Here is a 19,856-nt window from a genome sequence, read left to right as displayed (position 1 = left end):
CGAACACATATAGAAGAGACTGAGTGAAGACCATTTTGTTTTCAGATTGGAGCTTCCAGTGTGATAAGGAGACAAAGGCATGAAGAGATAGTCAACCTGTGAGAGTCCCAGGGAAAGAATAGAGAGTGTTGCAGCAGGAGGCAGTGAAGCAGGGGACAGAGGAGAGACGGAGAGGGGGGGCTGGGGGAGTGGTTAGCCCTCAGTCACTGACTGTATATAGAGAAGACAGAGTGTGGCAGAGCAGATCTCGTGAGAGAGTGAAGGACAGAGAAAAAGTGTGATCGACTCTTTACCCAAACCTTCTGGAAGCACCACAACAAAGCTTCTGCGGGATTATAAACCCGGATATTTCTCTGAGCTCAAGGTAAAGAAACTTTTTGCTCTCTTTTCAATAGCAGCAGCTCTCTCTTATTCAAGGCAGGTGCAGGCTGAACGTCACTGCATGGTTTACACTCTTCTCATGTTACTTCATATATGCTTCTGAAACAGTGAAAACCCTTAAGGTGTTCAGCTTCACACATTTGCTGGTCGTCTATTTCCCTCTCTGCAATTCTCTTTTCCCTGCATTATTACTGAGTTTATTGAGTCAAATGTGGAAAACTCAAGTCAGTCAAGTCCTAATTGTTACAACATATTTACCTTCTGGGTGTGGGATTGTAGGACATGATGCTCAAGATGTTATCAAGAATAAGAGATGTATGTATATATTTGTATCCTGAAGGCTATTGAGTTCAGTCAGAGACTACAGGAGCAGTAATCCCTATACTCACCTGTTGCAGGCACCTCTACATTATTATAAATGTTCCCTGCTGCCTAAAAATAGATCTGGATACAAAATATTCAATAATTTTGTAACACAGAGGGAAATTCCGCTGCAAGAGATTTTACTGAACCAAGATGCTCGAAATTTCTGATGGGTGGTGCAGTAATATCTCAAAGTTCAGCTGTGTGAAGGAAAGTGAAGGGTCAGAGAATATGTGGAAGGGAAACTTAAGCAAGGGAATTAAAGGTGCTATTGACCTAAATCACAACATAGTGTTTCTCTGAGCCAAGCTGATTTGATTTGGTTCTTATTATTCTATGTTTTTTAAACTGAACAAAATGTCTTTTTATGTACAGAAGACATAAAAAAAAATGCATTTAAGAAGTTTTTTATGCTGTTAAAAGCCCTCATAGACACAATTTCTTTAATAGAGAAAAAAGACATTTCAAAGAGTTCAGGGAAGTAGGTGCTCTTGTTGAAATCTCAGACATAGGTTTCACATCATGAGCCAGTAAAGACAAAACTAATCTAATGGCTCACTACAGCTGGAGGTAAGAGGCACACCATGTATTTATACCTCTGTTGAATTTCCTCATATGTAAAGGAAGCATTTTTTGTATTTTTATATCATCAGAGATTTAACATTAGATGCTGAACATGGTCCTGAAGCTCTGATTGTCTTTGAGTGTGTGTGTGTGTGTGTGTGTGTGTGTGTGTAGAAGAGAGATGCCCACACTAAATGGTTCATCTGTCTTGTGACTGCAGTGTGGGATCAGTATCTTGGTTACAGCTGTCTGGAGCACTAAAGGACCATATGGCAGCTTCTGTGACACTCTATAAAACCTTTTTCCACATAACTGAGATGAAGCACGAGGCGTCAGTGTATTATGTATTGAAACCTATATCATCCATTGCTCAGCACCAGATGTCCTTTAAATAATATATCAGTTTTGTTGATATGTTCAAATATTGACTTTTACAGAATAGTTTTGCTCGTAATATAAAACAAATCATCAAATATAAAACAAATCATGAGCTAAAATAATCAGTCAGATCCCTTCAAATATTTTATATATAATATTGAAACTACAGTAGTTGGATACTGACAGTGATTTGTTGAAGTTGTTCTGAAGAGGGAAGCTACTGATTAGGCCGTGTCAGAAAGGAGCATTATGGTCATCACTTGTGTTTCTTTTAACACTGACACTTTGACCTGAAGGCCTCAGCAGCTCTTGGGTGTTTTATTGCACTGCTGCTCAGAGTCTGCCACAACAAAACACTTGTGCAAAGGAGGAGACCTGCCCATCCCAAGCTGCTATGTGCTTGGGTGTGTGCATATGTGACAGTGGGTGTTTGAATGTGGGGTATGTGTGTGTGTGTGTGTGTGTGTGTAAAGGCACAGTCATGCAGAAAACAACACAGCAAAGATCTTTTCCTGATCCCCACTTTACGTGCTGAGTGTCCATTGTGCTCTGATCTGATTGGATAATTAATGATGCTTTTTAGTTAAGGAGTGGGCCAACCTCTTGCCTTTGTCTAGCTCCACATACATTCACGCACTCAGTAAACTGAAACAAACACACACGCAAACACCTACCTTAACTATGGTCTAATTCTGTTCTTTTTTAACACATTTTTTGATCTTACATATCTTTGCTTGTTGATTCTGAAATACTTATAGTGACACAGGTTATACTGGATTCACTGGCTGGAGCACGAATATTATGTCCTGTGAATTCATTGAAACACACACATTTAGATTGTGTGTAAGGTTTACCTCTGTCCTGTTCCCATGCCCTAACATTTTGTCTCTGAGTCTCTTAGGTCCATTAACACTGGATGAGGACAGTACAGTATCTGTTCACAGACAGTTTTCTCAAGTGTGATAGATTAGCTTTGACAGGTGGACATTACTTTGTTTCTGTGACAGTGATAGCATCTTAATCTTAGATGATAATGTCACATCCTTCAGATTAGAAACCTCAGTGGCAGGTCTCTCTCAGATAAAGTAAAATAAAATATATAGAGACATTACATGTACATCGGAATTATATGTCACAGCAAAACAACCACAGTTAATAAAATAATGTCAGCACTAGAGACCAGAACGGATATTTCATGCTGAGACCATCAGACGACACGCAACACATCTAAAGACCCCCGTGTTTCGTTGCTTGTGTACTTGTTTCCATCACTTTCTTGTGGACTGTACTTTCACATGTAGCTGTTGTTTGTCTTGGCGACTTGAAGGGAAAGTTGGAAAAAGTAAGCAGATGAACTCCAAGGATCTTGTGGGTTTCTTTTTGGGCTATTTTCTGCAAGCCTGTTCAAACTTCTCTTTATGTGTATGTGTATATGTGTGCTAACGAGTGTACAGTTTATGCATCAGTATCTATACAATACACAGCAGGATGTGGATGGTGTATTGGTAGTGGTCACACAGCAATAATGCTGCTCATATTGTAACTTCCTCATCTGTCAGAATGAGAAACTTTTTGGCAAAAATAAGCTTTCTCAAATATCCCACTATATAACTGCATGACTTCAAAAGATTTAGCATTGACATCCTATTTCCTGTTTCCTTTCTTTCACAGATTTATCATGAAGTTTATCCTGTTGACTGTCGCAGCTCTGCTCCTGGTGGTGGGAGAGGGCACTGCAGACCGAATCCTGTCTAGGAGGTCCAAGAGGGAGCTTGCTAGTCCGCTCCATGTTGGTGGCATCAGAGATCCATATGGCTCCTACTGCCAGAGGAGAGGAGGCTGCTGCCCTGGAAGAGATGACACGTGCACAGTGCCCTACCTAGACACCATCTGCTACTGTGACCTGTTCTGCAATCGCACTGTCTCTGACTGCTGCCCAGATTTCTGGAATCACTGTTTAGGCATAGAGCCACCATCTCTTATTGGTACGTAGTGGTGCAGATGTGTAAAGTGCTTGAGTGCGTTTATGCAGAGATGTGTGTGTCTGCTCAGTTCACTACGTTTCAGAATCGCCACACAGTTGTAGCTTCATTCTTTCAGTACCAGAGGTAGCAGAGGTCTACCTGAGAACAGCGAGGGGAACAGTAGGCTTCTTATAAACCCAGACAGAGGGAGGGAGGGCAGATGAGGAATGAATGAAGGTCGAGCACAAGAAAGTGGGCTACGCAGAGGGAGGGAGAGACAGACAGGCACAGGACAAGAGGTTGAGGGGTCGGTCCAGGTATGCGTTCCCCGGGCGACAAGGCAGGGTGATCACATGTTAGGACACACATGCATGTTTAAGAGCGTGTCCACACTGATATTTGACTACACACACCCATCACTTATGAATGTGTAACTTTAGCTCTGCAATAATAAAGTGATTATGATAATGTGACTGGGTAAAACAGCTTTAAGAGAGAAGATGGGTATCTGAGGACCTCAGTCATAATTCACACAGCTGAGATACCAGGAAAGCTATTCACGCCATAAATTTTCATTGAGCCCATTGCCCTAAATTACATAATAAATCCAAACTGGCAGAACCTTCTACTGTAAATCACCTTGCAGATAAACCTCATTGTGAGCCTGTCATCAAGTCAATAAAGTTTTCACATCTGTCAGTAAATGGGGTTCAAACTTCAAGTGTTATGGGTCAAATTCACTTAGAAGGAATGTTAATGCCGTGTCAGTGCAGCATCATTTTTACGTTCTGTGATAATGCAGAGTTAAACCTCACCTTTACAGCTCACCAATAATTATAAATCTTTTAGTGCCTAATAATGAACGTGATGCACTTTTAGGGCGCTTTCCCTTAGTTTCAGGCGGTGAAGTGGAGCATAAGCTGTTTAAAGCGTGACGAGGGCCTAGGGAGCCTGGGAAGGCAGGACAGAAGCTCACCACATTCCTATGCTGGATTACTGGAGCTCAGAGCTCCTTAGACCTCACAAATTCAGTGTGTACACTCACTCACACACCTGCACATAATCACACACACACACACAAACACCAGGGGAGTTATAATTAGCACTTTCTGTTGTGGTTGAAAGTGAATGAATGTGACCACTTTATTAAACGTGAGTGCTATATATGCAAGACTCCAACTCTGTGTCTCCCTCTGCTTGAGCTTCGCTTTCTGTGAGATTAGTGGGAATTTTTTTTGTTGTTTAGCCACATTGGAGCCTCATATATTAAATTGTGTGTTTGTCTCCTTTCAGACACCTGTGAAAGAAATGGAAACAGGTTCTTTACAGGACAAACATACAAAGAAAACTGCAATTTGTGGTAGGTAAACTCCTCTTTCTTCCTCAAATTGCTTTTAACTTTAAGATAAGATACTAAGTAGGTTAACATAAAACAACATGCTTTCTTTGCTACTTTACCAGTGTGCCTGCTCTATCATTTTTTCCTGATTAATCAGTAGATGCCTATATTGAGTAAAATATTAGTACAAGATGCTTTGTATTCATGGATGCACTATTGCAAGAAATGAAAAGTATTTAGCTGCATCAATTTCAAAATGACTTCATAATTACAGTTGTGTTTACAAAATATGTGTCTGCACAACATGTGTTTTTGATAAAACAAAAAAACAACAACAACTGGTGTCTTTATGGAGTAATATTCATGTTTTGTGCAGAAATCTCACACTGATCCCAAGATTTTTTTGATATGACAAATATTTAGGACACAACAACCATTGTTAATGTTAGCACTATGTTTTTCCTACGATGACATGTTACATATTTTGCTGAGATAAAGAAACAACAACGTGTAACCTATGGCTCGACCTTTCATCATCAGGACTAAATGTCCATTAATCTAGTTATAGTGCATGTTAGCACGGTAACATGCTAAACTACCATACTACCAGATTAACATCTACTGCTGGTTTTCTATCTTACTACTCCTGCAGGTATTGCTGATAAAAACATTTATCTATTGTCTTAAAGTGTTATCTTAGTGTTAACCAAATAACAAGCAGCTCAGCAGTCTGTCTCTGTAACCAGAGGAACAGGAGCTGCATATCTGAGAAAACAATAAAACATGTGCCAACAGTATCTTTCATATCCCCTGGTGAGCTATATGGCAATTTTAATCATAATTGAAACAGATTTCCTGTTCAGCTGAACTACTCCAAGTGTTCTTTCTTTGATGTAGATTTGATCTATGCACAAACTGATCCTTGAAATAAATGTGATCTTGTTGCATACTTTTTCAACTCAGGGATACTGACACATTTACAGCTCTGCACTTTATGGTCCTGACATGAAGTTAAGAGTTTCTACAACTATTTAAATTACTTTTCAGTGGCAGCAAAGTGTCTTTTATCTTCATAGCCTCCAACACCTTGAGGGCAAAAAAAAGTGGCTGTTTTCATTTTTCTGACGAGGGATAGACAAGAGTCAAGGAGATGAAAAACTATTACTGAGAGACCTGAGGGAGGAGGTTAAGTGAGTGAAAACAGCACGAATGGAAAATGAATTCCTCACCTGTTCTCCACTGTGGTTTCTCACATCTGTGAGAGTTGATGTTTTTTAAACTACTTGTGCATTTGTACATTTGTACGTGTGTGAACATGTGCTCTTTCACACAAATGTTGATTTAACATCCATTTGTACCTCAGTATCATGTTTCCACATTTCATTATGTTTATTTTCATCATGCAACGGGGGCAGACTATGCTTGTTTGTCATGACATGTCTAACACAAACCATACTGACCCGACTGATCTCCACATGATTAGGTTTAAGCCTTGCGGCTGTTTTACACTAGTAGCTGTTGTGTCAGTCCTAGAGTATGATCCTTATCAAGACAGCTTAATTTGGGTTGACCTAAATGGTGTGTTAGCTGTGCAGATTGTATGTACTGTTAGTTGATAAATGGCAGGGCTAGCATTTCTTCTTAAGGGAGGACTTGTGGATGTTGTGCAAGCACAAAACTGCTTGGTAAAATTACCTCTAGTGTTCCATGTCACAACAAAACAGCATTTATGTGCTAACTCCCCGCGTCACCACCTAACAGGTCTTACGCTTATATGCTCTTGCATGTGCTTGTTACAGCAATACACATACACATCCTTAAAAATATGCACCACAACTCTTGCATAGAGGGACACACACACTCCCTTTTCCTACTCCCACACTCCTAACTTATTAACGTGCATCCTGTCTCTCGCCTCTTTGTGTTAATTGGATTGCCAGCTACGGCCTTTTCCACTTTGGGCTTTTCCTGAACTCTTTATTTGCTCAAAATTATCTGAAACATGGTATCTCCTGCTGAAATGTAGCAAAGAAACACCATAAACACATCTGAGCGGCTGCCTTTGCTGTACTTCCGGTGGACAACAGTTAACAGACTTTATCAGATGGTGTAAATTTATGAACACAGAAAAATGGCTGAAAATCTTTCTGCAGGTCCGGCAGGATCATTGAGACAGTTCCTGTCATCTCTGTGTGTACGGTCATTTAGATAAAGAAGGTGTCTAATACAGAGTGTGACCAGGAATGTAAAATATGGCCTCCCATGTCCTCAAAGAACTTAAATTTCATTCTCAGTTACACTCTGTCCCCCTGTCTCCATAAATTTGTCATTATTCCTATCCCAGTGTATGTGTGTCTAGTGCCATTACTGTTTTTAACTCTGTGGCACAGACCTGTGAGTGTTTTTGTTAAAAGAGAGGCTGGAAGTAGCGGCATCACAAGCCAGACAGACTAAACAGTGCTTGTTTTTCCACTTCAGACACAGGTCTAAACTGTGTGAGTATGTGTATATTTGTATGTAGGTGTGTGCTTGAACAGTTGCATGTGTCTTGGAGACTCAGCAGGGAGAAATGCAGTTCAATAATGATATACACTCTGAGAGCTGCGGTGTAACTAAAGGGGAACCTGGTCTGTTCACCGCTGTGTGTAATGGCTCTTTTGGACAGGTCCAAAATGCTCTGTCAGCATGGATGACAGTCTATACAGCACATACCTGTGTGGAAACATACCTCATCCTTTCTCTCCCAGTGACGCACAGACCTACTGTATTACATACAACCTTATAGGCAGTTGGTTTCTTTAGTGACTTTCTTTTAACTGGGAGGTTTTTGTTGTGATCAAGTCTGAGATATCAAAAGATCAACATTTCCAGTCAGACAACTATGAAACAAAGAAAACATCAATAAAACTTTAATATCTCCAAAGTGAAATTGTCTGAGAGCTGTTAGCAATTGACATATAAAGTAAGATGCACTTGTTGACATGTACACACCCTTTTATTGCTGGAGCAGGATGACAAGTCAAATACAGACATAAAGGTTTACACACCATTAGTTTTATGACATAGAAAATACACTGATACTCTTGTACAGTGACTTTTAGTGATCTTTTAAATGATTCTGTTTCCTGTTGGGATATATGATGTTTAAATAGCACATGTTTAAAAAAGCTAATATAGGGAATTGACTCGTCTGTAAATTGTCATGGTCTGAAATAAGTAATCCAGTAAAGATAAACACATTCTGATGAAACTGTACCTTTTGTGCAGCAACATTTTCAATCATTTACTTTGAAATATCAGCCGAAGGTAAATGCATTGTTTCTTATCTGTGACAGTGACTCATCAGTGTGAGTCAGCTTTCTGTCTGGTGCAGTTTTCATCCTTCCAGTCTACTTTACTTTAAGTATACTTTAATACCTACTTTAAATATTACCATTTTATGCTACTTCACCACATTTCCTATTTTCTACTCACTACATTTTACATGACCAACATTTGCTACTTGTTATTTTTCTATTAAAAAACTAAAATTAGTAATATATAACTTTGGAAATGACAAAGCATTATTAACGTACAAATTAAAATACATTATTATATCATTATTATAAGAGCTTAGTGTGCATGTGTCTGTAATGCAAGTTTATAATTTAACTGTAATACAAGTTTTAGGACTTTTTCTGCCACTTGTCTGGTCCTCACACTGCTGGCCATAAAAGTACACGCAGTCCTTTAGTGAGTCAAGTTCTCTATTTTTGAACAAGTAAACATCTGAACGTCATCATTAATGTCCTGTTCTCTTATCTCCTCAGTCATCTTCTTGACGTCTTTATTCCTGTTTCGTCAGGACTAAAAATAGATCCACATTCTGCAGCCTTAAAAGCCTGAATGTACTCTTTAACCTTTCCTTCTTTTTCCTACTCCCACTTTTTTTTCATTTTCAAGTTGCTGATGTTATTCTCTGAATTTCTTGTTTATCAAGTATGAACAACATTCGTTTTTGTCTGTGGTACTTTTAAATTGTTTCTCATCACTTTGCCCCTACTTTCTGTCTCTTCTCTTTAGTACATGTGGGACCTCGGGACGATGGGAGTGTGAGCAGAATGCCTGCCTGATGGAGCCTGATGTGATTCATGCAGTCAACAGAGGGAATTATGGGTAAATATTAAACACACACACAAATACATGAAGGTACGTCAAGATATTCAGGCATTACATACATTTCCTTTGTGTTGTCAGGTGGAAGGCAGCTAACTACAGTCAGCTCTATGGCATGACTCTGGATGAGGGCATCCGATACCGACTCGGCACACAAAGACCCTCCAGGACTATAATGAACATGAATGAGATCCAGGTACAGAAATTTAGGGATTTTGTATTTGCCACAATTTCATATAAAGTTAAGTATTTGAGAAAAATACTTACATGCTTAAGTGTAATTTTAACCTACCGAGTGATGTGCAGATAACAAAAAAAAAAACACAAAACGTCCTATAAGAAGATCTTTTTATTATTTTATATTCTATTTTGTATATTAAATGTATATTCAGTTTAATTGTAAAGATTGTTTTTATTTGATAAACTATGAATTTAAATCACATTTTGTCTTTTTGGCACTGTACTGACTTAATTGTAAGCCAAACACTTGAAGTTTAATAATTTAATAGATGCTCAATGCCAACTTTACTTACACAGCATCAATTAAAATGTACTATAAGTATTGTATATGGGCAAGGAAGTAGTCTGAATCAGTGTGTCTCATGTGGGGCTGGCGGTGGGATTGATGAAGCGTAATGTGGGGGAGCAGGTGGGAAACAGGAAGTTTTAGTGGCAGGTGATAATGTGAAGACATAATTGTTACATTAGTGGCTTTTCACTTCATTAAATGCTCCTTCTGCTTCCTCTGAGTCTTTGATTTGAGGTATGCATGTGTTTTCAATTCTGTTACAGGTGAGCGATGATGAAAACATTTTTAACTCGGTTAGGTTGTCGGTATGTGATGGCGTCTTCGTCTGGAAACGCGGCCCGCTCTGATCTGTCTTTGTTTACATTTTACCCAGACAGATTACATAAGATGGAACCAAAACATTAAGCAAAGAAGAAGTAGCCTCCTCTTCAGTCTGCGCTACACATCCCTCCATCCTTTCATCTATCCATCCTCACTCCCCCACTTTATTTCTCCAAGCATTCCTAGATTTCTTCTGCTTAAAAACATTTTGCGCCCCCTCCCCCCCACACTCTTCTTCTTCCGCTGTCAGCATGTCCGTACCTGTGCCAGGAACCAGATCAGAGCCTTGTAGCCCATTCATAAATCTCTCCCTCTCTCCTTTCCTGTCTGTCTGCAAACTCCTGTGCTGTAGAATCGTGAATTCATGAAAGAATTTATTACACATGCCCACACACACAAACACACAGAACACCGTATTGGTGGAACATTCCTCCACTTTAATCACACCTCTAGGTCACGTGCTTCAGGTGTTTGAGTTGTTGGACTTTGACCTTTCACAATTCTCTGACCAGCCGCACATTCCTCAGTTATGTATCAGGTGGCCGTCTGTGCCCAGAGCACCTCATTGTTAAGCAGAGGAATGCAGCACAGGCAGCCAGGCTCTTTGTGAGCGAGGGGAGAAGTCAGTTGTACAGAAGCGTGTGCTCCCACACTACTGGGAGATTAGGGGAGCATCCAGTCTTGGGTGAAACTAATAGACAGAGCAGAACATTATCACAGTGCTGATTTTGTCTGAATAGAAATGGATGCCTTCCTGAACTCAGCGCCAGAATGATGCATTTTGTTTTACACTAACCAAACAGCCTCATGGTTTCATGGAAAGAACCAGGATCAAAGGTTCCTGTCTATTTTACAGCGCTAGAGATTGACACTGGACGAAATTTTCCTAATCACTAGTGAATATGTGCCTTCTACTGAAGGGTTGATAAGCAGACTTATGTAATCTGCCCACAATTCAAGTTTGTCATACAAAGCCGTCCACAAGTACTTTAATTGCAGCCATCAGTTTTCATTCTGTTGTTGGCAAACAGTAACTCTGTGCTGCCTCACACCACACTCGAACTGCTGCTGCTTCGCGTTGGTAGGTCTCATTGTTATTTCCTCTATTCTATATTTTAAAAACATGTTTGAGGTGTTGCCCTGTGATAATTATTGTTTTTACTGAGAAATATTAATGTTTTCTCAGGGTAGCCTGGTATGAGTGTAATTTTACTGTAGAAACTTGCTCTAACTTTTCCCTACTCTGTCTTTCTGTCAGATGAACATGGACCCTCAGAGTGAACGTCTGCCACTTTACTTTAACTCAGTAGAGAAGTGGCCAGGAAAGATTCATGAACCACTGGACCAGGGCAACTGTGCCGCGTCCTGGGCTTTCTCAACTGCAGGTAAAGTTATTTTCCTTTATACAAACGCTTTAGCTTTTAAAATCTTCTTTAGGCCATTTTATTACTTTATAAAAATGTTTGAGCATAAAGAAATTCCAATTTAGTCTATATATTCTCTTCTCCAGCTGTGGCATCAGACAGAATCTCCATCCAGTCAATGGGCCACATGACTCCTCAGCTATCCCCCCAAAATCTTATTTCCTGTGACACACGCAACCAAGGAGGCTGTGCTGGGGGACGCATCGATGGGGCCTGGTGGTATCTCCGGCGTAGAGGGTAAAGACCTCTGCAGGGAAAATAACATAGTTGCTCTCAAGTAAGATTTGATTAAAATGTGATGTAACTTTCTAAACACGGTTTTGTCTTTACGTCCTCTCCCGTCACAGGGTGGTGACAGAAGACTGTTACCCATACCTACCCCCACATCAGTCTCCAGCGGAGGTCAGCCGCTGTATGATGCAGAGCCGCTCAGTTGGCCGGGGGAAGAGACAGGCCACACAACGCTGCCCCAATGCACACAACCACCACAACGACATCTACCAGTCCACACCACCTTACAGGCTGTCGTCTAATGTGAGTGCTTCACAAACACAAAATAACACAATGCAGGGCAGACAAATAATAGGCAAACACATTCATTACCCACTCACATACACCTCTTTCACACCTCTTTCAACACCCAGCCAGCACAACATTTTCTCCAGGAATACGGCTTCCTGGGGCTCATCCTTGTGGTACACAGTTAGTTCGGTGGACTATAATCTCTCTCATGTGTTTTACATATTTTCGCACACGTTTCCTCATGCATACTTGCCTCAATTGTGAATGAACAGAAGAATGCAGAGGTTTAAAAGCTCCACATCACTAGTCACAAGGACATTTTATTGCAGCACGTTTTCTAACTAGCAGGAAGCTGGATTCAGCATTTAGAAGATTGATTGAACTACTGTATATGATGTAATTATGAATGAATGACAATTAAACCAAATTATGAATTATAATTATTGATATCCATAATCATTATTAGCTACAATTCATCACTCAGTGATGTGTCTAGAGTTAGATGTCTGTGTTTTTGTTCTAATATTCAATTGCTCTTTCTATTTGTCATCTTTTCATGCTGCAAGCCTTCGTTGTTTTATGACTGATATAAACATATGGTATATTTACTGGCCTTAGCAAATCAAAGGCACAATTACAAATTGCAGATGAAAGAGTCTATTTCAGAATTTAAAAGCTGGATGACTTAAATTAGAAAATACTTTCCCCTCCGCTTCATGTAGAAAGCACCTCTGCCCTTCTTCATATCTTTAAAGTATCATATAACACTCACTATAACAGTTTCCAGAAGCCGCCTCTGTGTGCAGCTAGTATCTCCCCCAATTCAAAGTCAATCACAGCTGCATCAGCCGGCATCCGTCAGGTCTAAATGACAGCTAATGCCTCTAAAAATCATTACAGTCTGTTGTTTCTGTCTCCCGATGGCCTGTGAAGTCAATAAGCCAGGCATTAAAGCCAGGGGGCCCTGCTGGACTCAATCTTGTTATCTGACTTCTAACATCCAGGAGGTTGTTTTCATCCTCTCCATTTCACTGACGTGAAATGATGTCTGTCTCTCCCCTACCTATAAATCCTTCTTTCTTCTCTCTCAGGACAAGGAGATTATGAAGGAGATCATGGATAATGGCCCTGTGCAAGGTAAGGTGATGCCTGTTTGTACACGTGTTCTTGATAAATATACTTGTAATAAATATTTTATTGTCAGCATTTGCTCCCAAGTGAGTCTTATGTATTAAACCCTAAACAGCGCTGGGCTCCCAGGAGACAAACAAATCCTAACATGTGCATGTTGAGGCTCTGTGTTTTAGATGATGTCATGTTTGACCTTGTCATCCTAATGGTTTTGTCCTGGGTTTGAACTTTGGCCCCAGTCACTTGGTCAAAAATGATGGGCCCAAAATGACCTTTTCCTACAAGCCCAAGCCTAGTTCATTGTCTGGTGCCCATCTGGACCATCGTCAAGTACACTGGAATAGAATCACAAGTGTGTGTGTGTGTGTGTGTGTGTGTGTGTGTGTGTGCGTGTGTGCACGCACCTATTCAGCTTGATGTTACATTGTTTAGCAATTAAGCAGGAAGATGAATTGGGTTCATGTGAAATGTTTATTTTTCACAGTGTTTGAACAGCGTGTACTTTTGCATTATATGTCATTGTGGGTCCACATGGTGTTATCGGACACAGGAAACACTGCATTTAGTGCAGGCAGATCTCCTGGAGAGAGATTTTCTCAGTTGTACATCTGGAAAGTTATTCCCATTGAGCTATAATAGGAAAGTCATACAGAGTTCAGCTGTTCAGCCCACTCTGGCACACAGGTACATATTACCACACACATTTGTCTGATATTTGGGTGTGTGGCACTCAGGGGAGAAATTTGAATTTGTTTGGCAGGATTAGGTAATAACCTTTAGGAAATCAGTGTTGAGATTACATTCAGCAGCCAGTATAGCGATATTATGTGTTGTGTGTGTGTGTGTGTGTGTTATACTTGTCCGCCTACTAATTCTCCCAGCCTTTTTGTTCTTGCAGCTATTATGGAGGTCCATGAGGACTTCTTTGTCTATAAGAGTGGGATCTACAAACACACTGACGTCAGCTTCACCAAACCTTCACAATACCGCAAACATGGCACACACTCAGTCAGGATTACTGGGTAAGTAAACATTGAACTGTAACCATATGAAACATTTAATATTGAGTTATTTTTCTGTATCAACATCACGATAGTCATACAGGTTTTACTCTTTGTACAAAGCTGATTCCATTCTGCAAAAAAAGGTATTTTGTTGTGTTTCATGAGAAAAGCTACTGTTCTATCTACATCCTTCTACAACCTCTTTTTCTTTCCTTGTTCTTCATGTGTCTGATTTTACTCTTGCTACAATCTCATCAGATGCTATTTCAGCAGAAAAGTTGTTTAATTAGGATGAATCAGGTTTTAATTGAGTAGCTGCTGATGCCAGGTTTGAATCAAAACTCCAGCTGCACGTGTGTTTGCCAACAGCGTACAGTACATGTGAATATGATTCCCACCCAGTCTGTTGCTCTTGGAGACACACCTTGGCTCCACTCATCCATCTGCCCCAGACAATGTCCCCCTCCCCCTTCTTCCTCTGTCTACTAACTACGCAGACCGCAAATATGCAGGCAGGTAGACAGCTCACACACCTGGATTAGGTGCCCCACCCTCTGTCTGTCCTTATCCCCCCCCCCATCTTCCTATCCTTCCTGTTTCTCATCATTGCTCCTCAGCTGACTTGTTTTTCTGATTCACTGACCATCCAGCTTCCTCCTTCTTGTCTCCGCTTCACATTAGTTAGACAGATACACGGGTGGTTGTCTGCTGAAGTTTTGTGTGTGTTATTTGTTTTGCAGTGTGTATGTCAATGATATGTTTCTGCTTACTAATCTCACTGTCTGACATTTGAAAAATGAGCAGCTACTTTGAAATGGGTCTATGATGGGAGGGGATGAACACAGGTTTGAGAGTTTGACTATACGCTCTGTGACATTTTATCTAATGACATCATATGGCAGGTATAGGCATGTGCATGATACACCCTCAAACCTTCATCCTCCACCCTGTACTTAGCTTATTATAACTCACATACTTGAAAAAAGAAACTGTTCCAAGATGATTTCTTTGAAAACTGTGGATGCACAGTGTTTGGTCACAATAATCACGTCACACTCTGTGGCTTAGTTCATCAATAAACTGGGAGATGATGCTGAATATCAGCATGATGATGCCCAGCTTTCCTAAATGCTTTGTGCTCTTTGACTCCTGAAGCTGTGACTCCTCAGCACTCACCAGGCCTGTGTGGATGTGGATGTACCAGCAACACAGGGGTTAGGGAGAGATAAACTGAATATAGGAGGGGGTGAACATAGTGTTTTGGGCTCCAACCTGCCAGCCACAGACATCATTATGTTTACATAGGACAAATCCCATAGCGGTGTGTTTCTTTAAGCCCGGGGCCTGGGAAAGTTTGTGGAAAGAGCATTGAGATCCAATGTGGTGGAAGGGACATTGTCTGGTCTGCTGATCCTCACTGCATCGAGCAGAGAAAGGGGGATCAATACCCCAGAGAAGAGGTCAGGGACGGGTGCTGGAGAAGGGCGGGGCGTGTGGGCAGACTGGTATGCCCATCATTGTCCCCAACTGAGCAGTAGAGCTGATTGGAGGCCAGATAAGAGATCAGCAATGGTCTGATTCTGTCTGGCTCTCTCCGTGCTAATAAAAACGCAGGCACACACATGCACACACATGCACACACACACACACCACACATACACGCACACACACACACAGGTGTATGTGTCTTTAATCCGAAACACACATTTCTCTGATCTATTTTCGGTGTTGCTGGCACATGTTGTTTACGCAACCGTTTTTAATGTGTCTGCTCCTGGTCAACGTGACCTGGGATAATAAAAGTCACTTGCTGATAGAAGGTTGGCATTATCTGCCAGTGTTGTGATGGTGGGCTACTGAGTTGGCAGAGATTGAGAGCAGTCACTCTATTTCCCAGCATTCCTTTCCCTCATAAAAGATAACAAGCGATTGGGCAGTGGGAGTCCCTTGGGAAATGAAAGGCCTGGCCTGCAAAAACAGGATGGGGATTGGCTTTGGGAGAATATTTGGATCATGACGAGCAGAAACGGCAGGCATGTAAAAGTTGTCAGGAGCTAAGCTAAGAGCAAAGTGCAAGACATCAAGGGAATTTAGGAATCTTTGCCAAAAGATAGCTGCTGGAGAGGGAGAAGAGCAAAGATAAGGCTCTAAGTTCAGATTCAGGCATGCACAGTATATTTGTATATTTCTGGGCGGTGTTCAGCCACAAATACTACACGTCCTTCCGCTTGAATGCGACTTAGACTACTTCCTGCTTTTCTTCATCAGTGATGTCAAATGTGTCCAAATGAACACATTCCAGAGATGTTTTCGTCAGAGGTCGTATTTGTTGGAAAACATCCATTTTATAAACTCTGACAGAGCTTATTTAATACTTTCTGTGTATTTGAGGATGTGCATTGTTCTGCAATTTGTCATTTCACATTCCTGCATGTTGAGTTACCATCATTTCCGCTTTGTAAACCAGGTGGGGAGAAGAGAGAAACTTTGATGGAACATCAAGAAAATATTGGGTAAGACTTGTTTTTGCTGTGTAAAAAAAATCAACCAAACAAAAAACACATTAATCAATCTTGTGCAAGTGCTGAGCTCACAAAATACATTTAAATTTGCTGTCTACAGATTTCTGTCTTATCATATTAGAAGCTCTTGTTTTCCAGTTAGCTTGAAACACTGCACTTCTTTGATTAAATATGAAAAGTAGATATAATGTCAATAACATCGTATATAACTATAACCTGTACTGAATATGCATTCTGAAATTAACTGTAGCTCACAAACCGTGTAATAATTAATTTTTTTCAGATTGCTGCCAACTCCTGGGGAAAGAACTGGGGGGAGGACGGCTACTTCCGTATCGCTCGTGGGGACAACGAGTGTGAGATTGAAACATTTGTGATTGGAGTGTGGGGCAGGATCACAATGGAGGACATGCACAACCATCATCACCACCATCGTCGCCGAAACATATAGAGACACAACAAATGTTAAAAGCCTATCAAGACCTCTGTTTTTATCTCACCTGTACTTCACAGAAAAACCACACCAAGAATCTGTATCACCTCATGTCCACCAATCTGGTTGGAACAGCCATAAATTCAACCCCAGAGCTCCTGAACTGTCACATTTTACTGCTTGTTTTACTCTGGGGATTAATGCAGCCCATCTTCTTCTTCGTCTTTGCCCTTTTAAGAGAACAACCTTTCCCATTTCTCTTGGAATTCAAGTTTTACGGCACCAACCAACAAAGAAAAACTAAGCTAAATTTGCCTAATGTTGCCTAATGTTGGGCATCTCAGGTACTGACTGTTCCAAAGACCACACTTCCCAGAATCCTCATTATATCATCTGGTGAAACACACTCATCACAAGGTGACTAATCACAGAAAGAGAAGTTTAAGGTGTCATGTGTGAATCTGATAGTTGAAAAATATAATCCAGATGGAACATCTTGGCATAGAGGAAATGTGAGCTTTCACTTGGCTGAACTGTTTAAGATGGCAATATATCATACTGTAGACAAACTGTCAACTATACACATGCACACTTTGACTCATTCCCTTAGTTTTAGAGAGGACACAGAGGAGCTGTTAGTAATGACACTGTAGTTTCTCACACATTCCAGTAAAAAGCAGAATCTGACATTGGAGACACGAGGAGATTTGGTGTAGAGTTTAAGATTACAAACATAACCAACAAACATGGCAGTTTTAATGCTTTTAGACCCTTTAAGCCAATATAATTGAATCATGAAACAGGTTCATATTGGCTACTACATGTTGTGATATTTCATTACTTATTAAACACTCATTATTTGTCCCTGGCTCCAAGTGATAAAAGTGCATTTGAATCATGCTAGATGAAATAAGTCGCCATGAACAATGATAAAGATATAAATAAACGCCATGCTGCCATTTGTGATCTCACTATCTCACTTGTTTTGACCACTGCAAACATTTTTGAATATAGCAATCTTAACGTGCTCTGTTCTGCGTACGCTGTTACAATTTGAGCTAAAGATGTTATTTTGTCATGTTATAAAGTTCTATTTTACTACTTGTTTCAACATGTACTGTATGTAGTTATTTTCATTTTCATTCATCGTTGTGTTGTTTTTCTGCTTGAGCTTCTCCTTAGTCGTAGCAGTTTGAACACGATGTGGAGGATGAAGGGAGAGGAGCTGCTGCTAATGTCCAGTCACTGCTGCAATATTATGTCTTTCTTCTGTAACAAACATATGAAGCCACCGAGGCTGAATCACCTATTCAAGTCACACAGTTTATCAGCCATGTGCCTACGTTTGCTCCAGTATCACGACACTTTGTGATGTGTTTAATTCAGCTCAGTGCAGGTTGAATTTGAACGCATCCTCACTTGAAAAGGAATGCATGGTGCATCATTTCTACTTACTTACCAATGTGCTTCAGCTTTAAGTTGCATTTCTTTATTATCATGTCTGTGAAGATTGTCAGTCATTCAGGTCACTGTTTTCCCAAAGGATAACTGAACAGCAACTATGGGGTCTTGCAGTGTCTTGCAATCTTTAAGGTCCTTGCTATGCAGAAAGACATAAAATTTAAGTGTCTTCTTGGACAGCTGATGTGCGTTATGGAAGGGCTATAGTTGGATTAACAATCAGTGCTGAAGTGAAAGTGTAAATCAACATGAGCTGCACATCACATTTACAATAAACTACACTGCAGTGAGGACATTGTAATATACAAAATGCAAAAATGTGTATTTTTTTCTGTCAGCAGAAAGAAGAGGTTCTTGAAATCTGTATTTTAATTAATCTGTGGACAAGTTGCTAAAGCTCCTTTACAAGAGAGAGAAAAAGATCAATGGACAGAACTTCAGTTGCAGCAGCAGCAGATTCATTTACGTTACTTTGTGACGCTCATCCTCAGACGTTAGCAGACGTTTGTGTTGGAAAGCCTTTAATACTCATTTATAGAAAACATGTAAATCCACTGTATTCAAGAGAAGCATCAGCCTAGCTCTACTTTAAAGCTGCTGGCTGAATTCATCTTAAGATCCTTTTTTTTTTTTTTTTACAGACGGTCTAACTGGTTTGTTTTAGGGCCAGAGAGAAAAACCCACAAGTGAGTATTTTGCACACAGACGTAAGCAGACCAAAGCTAAGTTTCCGTTATGTAGACATCTTACAGTCAGTCAGCTTCATTGTTAGTTTAAACTTAAGTGCTACATATGATGATGAATATGTGAAAAATATTTTCACTGAACATAGATACAATCTTTGTGTTTCAGAAATGAGACCTAAAACTGTTTCTCTGCAAAACCCAAATCTGCTTTATTGACAACCACATTTTACCAGCTAAACAATCTCTCCTCTCTAAACATCCACTCTCCCCCTAAGCTGCAGTAGACATCCATTCAGAAGTTGTGTATTTTATGTAAAACGAACCACTTCATATTCGCTTGTAGACTTTATTTATGACAAGATGTGTAAATTATATACTTTTAATATTCTGTTTTCCTGTGCAATGTTTTATTATCTCTCTGTCTCTTGTATTGTGTGCACTAAATGCAATCCTACATAACTGTTCAATTGTGCAGCCCAATAAAGTCTTTCTAAAACTTCACTGTCTTATTTATAAATGTTATCTTTTATCTGTCAGCTAAGTATGTTGGTGAGATGGTAGAGAAGATGTGTGATTTTTAGGAACATTTTTGGATCAGAGAGATACAAAGGGAGAGACAGTGTGCAGGAAAAATCTCTGTGGGATGTGGCCGGCTGGGATGAGGACAGTTTTTATAAGG

General features: G+C 40.2%; 1 protein-coding gene across 1 annotated transcript; it reads left to right on the top strand.

The window, feature by feature from the left end:
- The first annotated feature begins 198 nt into the window (after positions 1-198).
- On the top strand, positions 199-19,676 carry tinagl1 (tubulointerstitial nephritis antigen-like 1). The gene is made up of 12 exons (XM_026349178.1): positions 199-364; positions 3,358-3,671; positions 4,944-5,010; positions 9,052-9,144; positions 9,226-9,340; positions 11,253-11,379; positions 11,505-11,655; positions 11,766-11,952; positions 13,032-13,077; positions 13,970-14,093; positions 16,543-16,588; positions 16,881-19,676. The coding sequence occupies exons 2-12, from the start codon at positions 3,365-3,367 to the stop codon at positions 17,046-17,048; spliced, it is 1,431 nt and encodes a 476-aa protein (XP_026204963.1). The 5' UTR covers positions 199-364; positions 3,358-3,364; the 3' UTR covers positions 17,049-19,676.
- The last annotated feature ends 180 nt before the right edge of the window (positions 19,677-19,856 follow it).

Source organism: Anabas testudineus, chromosome 11, assembly GCF_900324465.2.
Source record: "Anabas testudineus chromosome 11, fAnaTes1.2, whole genome shotgun sequence".
NCBI lineage: Eukaryota > Metazoa > Chordata > Actinopteri > Anabantiformes > Anabantidae > Anabas > Anabas testudineus.
The sequence above is the reverse complement of the archived record's forward strand: the minus strand, read 5'-3'. Positions and strand labels throughout refer to the sequence as shown.